Raw genomic sequence first — 6,866 nt, 5'->3', positions numbered from 1 at the left:
TCAATCTTTGACAGTTGCTGCAGCCTCCCTATCTCATCCGGAATCGGCCCAGTAAACCCATTACCATCAAGCAAAAGCTTCTACAAACCAGTAAAGTTACTAATACTAGCCGGCAACGGTCCAGTAAGCCTGTTATTTGACAAACTCAACTGACCAAGGCTAACCGAACCCAACTTAGTCACAGGAAACTCACCACTCAAAAGATTATCTTGCAGCTCAACCTGTGACAACTTAAGCAAACTCAACCCGTCGGTGGTGGTGGTGGTGGAGTGGGGAGGTAGGCAGTTCCGGCAGGTGGGAGGACGACGGTTGCGGCGGCAACGGTGGCGAGGTGGAGGAGGTGGTGGGGGTTGAACGACGCTGTTTGGGAAATGATGGAGTTTAGACATATGGGTGGGTGAAGAGAAGAGGTGTAGACGTGTATATATATTTCTTAAATATTTTTTAAAGAATAAATTACAAGTTTTGTCCTTTAAATAAGTAAAAAGACTAAATTATCCATGTGTAATAAGATTAACAGAAAAATTTAACTGGGTTAGGCTCAAAGGACGTAACTTGCAACAAAATTCCCTATAAAGGGCAAAACCTGTCAAAATTCGTTGAAAAGGACACCGCCTGAAACGAGGTATATAGATAAAGGACAAAGCTTGTATTTTTTCCAAAAATAAATGAGCCATTCGAAAAAAAAAACGTCGATGTTCAAAGATGTCACGACAAATTTGAGGGCAAAATAAGTACAGATTTGAACGAGAAACTACAAAAAGAATCCTATGAGAATGGAGACCATACTTGAACATAGAGGGGTAAAGTGAACATCTTGAAAATGGGTCCAAAATCTAACTTCTTGATACCATAAGCCCCCTGAACTTCTCTTCCCTTGCTTCATGTTGCAGATGTTAGTCTTAAATCATTGTACCACAATACTAATATAAAACAAATCACAATCACTTTGGCAAGTTTGAAATATATTTAGTAGTTGTCCGAAAACACTTTTTTTTTTAAATATTTTAGTATTTTTAGATATAGTTATTAGTTAGTGTGTCATATATGACTAATAAAAATAAGTTTCAAATAATAGAGTGATTTAATAGGTTTTATTCTTTTAATATGCTCTACACAAGTCTTTAATATACAACAAAGAGAAATAAAAAATTTGTAGTGAGTCTCCTTAGGTAAATGTATAATACCTTTATAACATCCTTTTTTTGTGAACGGCTGACAGGAACAACTATTGGCTAGGTTTCGCACACACTCCTTGAACAGCAGTGATCTGGGATAACAGTGCCAGGCTTTAAACTCATTTGACTTTTTTTCGCGTTACTCATAAGATATGAAATAGAAGTTATATCAATGAAACTATAAGTAAATAGATCAAAGTTAACATCTATACAAAAGAAGACAACATGCTACTTACGTTGTATTTTAGGGTGTAAGAATAACTTTTAAAGTATACGAATCACCTCCATTTAATCATCTTGCGTTCTTTGTGGTTTCTTCCTGCAATGATAAAGAAACTAAAAGTTAAGGTTCTTAAAGTTGTGTGTGTTTTGGAGAACCAAAAAGGTTCCAAAGAAATAAAAATATTGCAAATTTATAGCATTCGCGATTTCAAAAAGGTTTGGAACTTGTTTCATATCATATTTCAAAAGAACACGACGACTTTTTGTTAACCACCACCTACCTTTGACCATTTGACCAAAGGCTATCATCACCAGACTCCCAAAAACCAAAACCAAAGCTCCCGCAACCCTACTGGAAATCCAGCGAGTTCCTTGATGGCTGGACGGAACGCCCTCCTGCAAATTGAATTTTACTAGAACCTTGGTTAATCTTTTATGAATTTTCTTAATATAAGAAGAAAGTTTTGCTATTAGTTAAATGTCTTAAATTCATTTTTATAATAATTTTACTAGAAAACTTCCCAAATTTTTTATTTACAAATTCATGGAATAGTTGAAAATTATAATATTACAGTTTTTATGGGACAACAATACAAGTTATATGTAGTAAGTTGAATACACCAATAATTGTATGGTAATGGTTTTCACAGGGAAACCTCAAAAGGATAACTGATGATCATTTAATAACCAAAGGTCACAATTTCAACCCATTTGTATTAAAACGGGTGATTTTGAACTATATTTTCTTGAAAACCGTTGAAAAGGATATAAATAATTTCAATGAAGATTGCATTATCATGTTTCATGTTAGAAAAAAGAAAAAGAAATAAAATAAACACCTTAGCCTTCTTTTTTGTAGCTTTGTGTATCCGTTTCAGCTCTTTGGCTCTTGCTTTCCTTTTAGCATCCTTATTCGCCTTAAAAACAATTATATAAAGTTGGCTATTAGTAAACACAGGACATATAGATGAAACACTGACAATGCTACCTCAGCGGCAATACGAGCCCATTTACTTTTAAAATGGAAGACTTGGATCATGCTTTATCTAAAATGTGTCAAAAAAGAAATAACTAGAAGGGAATGGGTCACCCGAAACCCCTTCTGAGCAAACCCGTTCCGACCCGAACCAAAATAACCTTTTTTAAATCGACCCGTTTCGACCCGACCCGTTCTGACCCAAATCCGTTTTGACCCGCAACCCAAACCCACCCAACCCGACCCATTTGCCAGAGCCAGGCCTGTCAAAAACCTTTCAAAGGAACAATAAAGCGTGTGCTGCCTAAACCAACCAGCCTGGCCCATTGACCCATCATGCAACCCACCCACCAACCTGTCTAGCCAGCCACCTCTAAATGTGGCGATTTCAGACTACTATACACAATCAAGTATATAAATGGACAGGAACAATATAGACAAAACCATACACAGCAGAAGATACCTGCTTTACGTTCTGAGATTCTTCCATTTCTTTTGTTAACGGGCTGGGAACTTTGGCAGCTTGCCAATCCCACGTATCCGGGTTCAACGCCATAAAATGTCTAAACGTATTCCTTACTTCTTTACCAGCTGCAAGCCTATAAGCAGTCCGTCCCCTTTCATCTATAACACAAGGATCAGAACCTTGTTCTAGTAGTTCCAGAACTTTCTCTGCATTTCCAGCTTTTGCTGCTTCATGTAAAGGCAATGACATATGCACTCTTTGCACATTTTTAACAAGATCATCTTCTAAAAGATTCTCAATTTCCAGGTTATTATTTGTGTTTTCTGTGACAAGTGTACTTGTTGAATCTTCTTTGATAACAGGTGATATTTCTTCATCTGGTTCAGTGGAGATTCGTGTCAATATTTTATATAACCGTTGAGCTTCTTTGAATGTTGGCCTTTGAACTGTTAATGGGATGTGTCTGATAACATGTTTCTGGCATCTAAAGCATGGATTTTCACCATTAAATAGCTGTTTTCGGTTGTGTGAAGGAGCATGAATGAAAATAGCAGTAGATAGATCAAAATACGGCTTCCATGCAGTGAGTAGTTCGCGGATATCCTAAATGTTAAATGAGAATCAGTCAAAGAACTAAAAAACAATTACAGCATGCAAGAAATAAACGAAAGTGTTTGACAAATGCAGCCTTCTGTGTTATGAAACTACTATGCATTCACAACGTCATCTATTTCATATTTGTTCTTTTATCTGTCTTACTTTGACTATACAGGTCAAAACAACAACTTTCCAAAAGTGGAATATGTATGTATGTATGTATATTTTAATTTTCAAAAAAAGTATGTTAAAACATGCCTTGGTTAAAGCAAGTTCATTGTGCCGTCGAATTGAAGCTCCTGCAGAATGTGCAATATTGCCACCAGCATCTTCTGCCGATTGCTTCTTACCAGCTTTTGCCCTTACTACATATCTACGTGAAAAAAGGTAGCATTTTTAGCATTTTTCCCAACTGACCGTATTTAGTTTGAAAGCAACAGAGCATTTAAGTCATGTAACAGAGACCTACTAATAGAAGTGAAACTAATAAGACTAAAACTGCATATTAGAGCTTACTACATATTATTTTGACCAAATATCATAAGAACAGTGACAATGAAGGACTTGGTAGTCTATCATATAAGAGCCTTCTGTGTTATGAACAGTGACAGTGACCATACTTACTTTGAAGTTTTATACCTAATTTAATACATGTTTCTTAATGTGTAAGTATACCATATGCCAATAGTATTATTACAATATTTAGAAGGAGACGTCCTGAGCGACGCATGGGTATTATACTAGTTCAAAAAGTGACGAAGTATGTGGTATGTCCAGTCAAATCGAGATCAGTCTCAAGCTCCTAAGCAAACTTTATTTTGAAAAAAAAAATTAAGTTGAACTCAAAATGTACCTAAAAATAGAACATTTAAGAAAAGGACGAACCTGTGAAATGTTTTGTGGGTGACAACAGTGTTTCCATCAAAGACACAACCAGCAAAACGACCAGCGCTAGCAAGCAAGATAACTCTCAAACATGTATTGTTTCTAGGCTCATTGATCACACTGAGCATTTTCTCAATCACTTCCCTCACTGTCACAAACGGCGTATCGTCATCCTTTATGGGTCCAGATAAATCATGTTCAAAGCGAATTTTCTCATTGTCACCTAAAAGCAAGCACTTCCAGAATGAAATTGATTCTCCATTTGGCAGACGTATAGAAACTTTCTGTTTTGTACTCACCATCAATCCCTTACTTAAATCATCATGGCCACCAGATTCTCTGTTATCTTTGTCTTCTGAACCTGATATACTTGATATAATATCATGATCATCCTCCTTGATAGTATCCTTCCCTGCAATACTTAGCTTTATCTGAGAAAGAAAAAGTAAATTGTGAAACACAAATATTAACCAATGATTATATATCACTAAGAGAGTTGGTTTACCTCTTCAAGTAAAAACCGTGGGAGATCCAATTGACTTCTCAAACGTTGACTAATCTATCTTTATACTTGTTTATTCCTATCAGAAGCCTCTATATTACATCATCTCATCAACAAAAACTATAATCTGTATGAAGATTGATGCCTACTGAATATGTATCTGTTTTTTTAACCATTATCATGGTAATTTATTTCACAATTCAGGCTTCTTAGGTATAAAACAGAGACATACATTCTACATATATCTAAACTGAGTCAAGGAATTGGTTAGTGCCTAGGTTGTCAACAGCCCTTCAGGCGCACACTTAGGGCCCTCAAACAAGACGAGTTGCAAAGAAAGCGCCTTACAGCCATTCAGACGCTCCGGTAATGTTCCGGCGAGGTTCCGGTAAGATTTTAGCAAAAATCCGGTGCGGTTCCGGCCAAATTCTATTATTTCCGGTAAAAAGAATCTACAAATTCCGGCCAAACTGGTTTGAAATAGCCCTAAACAAACCTAAAACAAGTGTAAAATCCTTAAAAATGGTATGTTTATTATGCTATGTGCCCTGGTTTGCACCTTGATAAACACATATATTGGTTAGTACCTATATTGTCAAAACCCCTTGGGTGCACACTTAGACCCAAGGCTTACCCTTCGGCAACTATGGTTAGTACATACATGACACACTTATTGACACATATATGGAATCAATTACAAATTCATGTAAAGAAACAGGCATTGTATAGTCGTCTCTATATGACATTTAATTAAATTAAGTTAGGTTAAGCGAACTTACATTGAATCTATGAAAATCTGATTTGAAGTGAGACCGCTGGTCATGAAGGGAATCAAAACTGTAATTACAGGTGTTACACGTCCACCTCTCGGTATGAATAGTAAAATTCTTCTCCGACGTCGTTTCGATTTGGTGGGAAGAAGATGAAAGCAATTCAATGAAACGGAAGGAACTCGTGAAGTTTGACGGGAGTTTGAAAATAGAAGAACAGTGCCGTCGTTTATGTTCGTCTGAATGGGTAACGGCGGCACGGTCGCCGGAAGTAAACTCCATTCGTCGTCTCCAATCCAAGGGGGAAGATAACTGGTTGGAGTCGTCAGTCACATATAAGTTGGGCCCAGTCATCCTAACAAGTTAGGCCCAGTCACTTGAGTCCAATCTGATATTATAACTACTATTAAACAACCTTCCCCTCACACGCACGTTGCGGTGAGGGCGTAAAACCATACCAAACAGAAACAATGCTACACCACCGCTAGCGAGTAACAACATTGAAGTTGCGGTGTGCTAATGCGAATAAATTAGACCAAAACGTGAAATATAGAAAAGAAAATACTAAGTCCATCTAAGACCCCGCGCATTGCAATGGACTTGTCAAATGTAAAAATATTGAACCACAAACGAACGTTGCATCATGTTAACTCACAAAATTTAAAACAAAATGGAAAGTGAAACGTAAAAACATTGAACCACACATGCACGTTGCGTCGTGTTAACACATAAAATTTAGAACGAAACGTAAAACAAAAATTTGTGAAAAATGAAAAGTATAGAGGACCAAGTTGAAGGTACAATAGTTGTGAGGTTAAATTGCAAAAAAATGAAAACTTTTGGGTTAAAAGTTAAAAAAAAATCAAAATTTGTGAGATTAAATTTGCAAAAAGATGAAAAGTATTTGGCTAAGAAGCCTAAGAGTCAGAAATCAAATTTTGTGAGGTTAAATGCAAAAAAAAAAAAAAAAAGTTTGGGGTTAATAGTAAAAGAAAAAAAATCATATTTTTACACACACTAAGCATGAGGTAGGTAAAACACCATTATACATAGAAAAGTTGGAAATTAATACATGTAAAAAGGTATAGAGTATGTACAAAGCATCAAATCCGTGTAAGTGTACAAGACAATACGGAACATTGATCTAATAATCCAGTAATTGAGATTAGGTGGTCCTTAAATCAAACAATCACACAACAAAAATAACTAGGGAAAAGGCAATACAAGAAAAGACACTATTGCTGATTTTTAAACCAACTTCCTTCACGGT

General features: G+C 36.2%; 1 protein-coding gene across 7 annotated transcripts; it reads right to left on the bottom strand.

The window, feature by feature from the left end:
• Positions 1-647: 647 nt before the first annotated feature.
• LOC110900298 (ankyrin repeat and zinc finger domain-containing protein 1) lies at positions 648-5,900 on the bottom strand. Of its 7 annotated transcripts, none has more exons than XR_002570899.2 (9): positions 5,606-5,893; positions 4,325-4,755; positions 3,698-3,812; positions 2,840-3,445; positions 2,240-2,317; positions 1,682-1,796; positions 1,415-1,497; positions 1,188-1,270; positions 648-880 (listed from the first exon to the last, which is right to left on the bottom strand). XR_002570899.2 is itself a non-coding variant. In XM_022147195.2 (8 exons), exons 1-7 carry the CDS (start codon positions 5,876-5,878, stop codon positions 1,457-1,459), a joined length of 1,659 nt encoding a protein of 552 aa, XP_022002887.1. In that variant the 5' UTR covers positions 5,879-5,893; the 3' UTR covers positions 1,066-1,270; positions 1,415-1,456. The 7 variants fall into 7 exon arrangements, 4 of the variants coding, with proteins under 4 accessions (XP_022002887.1, XP_035837615.1, XP_035837617.1 ...); XR_004876525.1 differs by having other exon boundaries at positions 660-880; positions 1,672-1,796; positions 5,606-5,896; XR_004876526.1 differs by lacking the exon at positions 648-880 and having other exon boundaries at positions 1,066-1,270; positions 1,672-1,796; positions 5,606-5,896.
• Positions 5,901-6,866: the final 966 nt, after the last annotated feature.

This window comes from Helianthus annuus, chromosome 13 (assembly GCF_002127325.2).
Source record: "Helianthus annuus cultivar XRQ/B chromosome 13, HanXRQr2.0-SUNRISE, whole genome shotgun sequence".
Lineage (NCBI taxonomy): Eukaryota > Viridiplantae > Streptophyta > Magnoliopsida > Asterales > Asteraceae > Helianthus > Helianthus annuus.
The sequence above is the reverse complement of the archived record's forward strand: the minus strand, read 5'-3'. Positions and strand labels throughout refer to the sequence as shown.

What these genes read in the sequence shown, in the direction of transcription:
- LOC110900298 (XM_035981722.1), bottom strand. Translation starts at nt 5,878, where the DNA reads ATGGAGTTTACTTCCGGCGACCGTGCCGCCGTTACCCATTCAGACGAA. An exon ending in CTACAAAAAAGAAGGCTAAG is followed by an intron (nt 1,797 to 2,239) that starts GTGTTTATTTTA and finishes TTCAATTTGCAG; the next exon opens with GAGGGCGTTCCGTCCAGCCA. An exon ending in ATGGTCAAAGGTAGGTGGTG is followed by an intron (nt 1,498 to 1,671) that starts GTTAACAAAAAG and finishes TTATCATTGCAG; the next exon opens with GAAGAAACCACAAAGAACGC.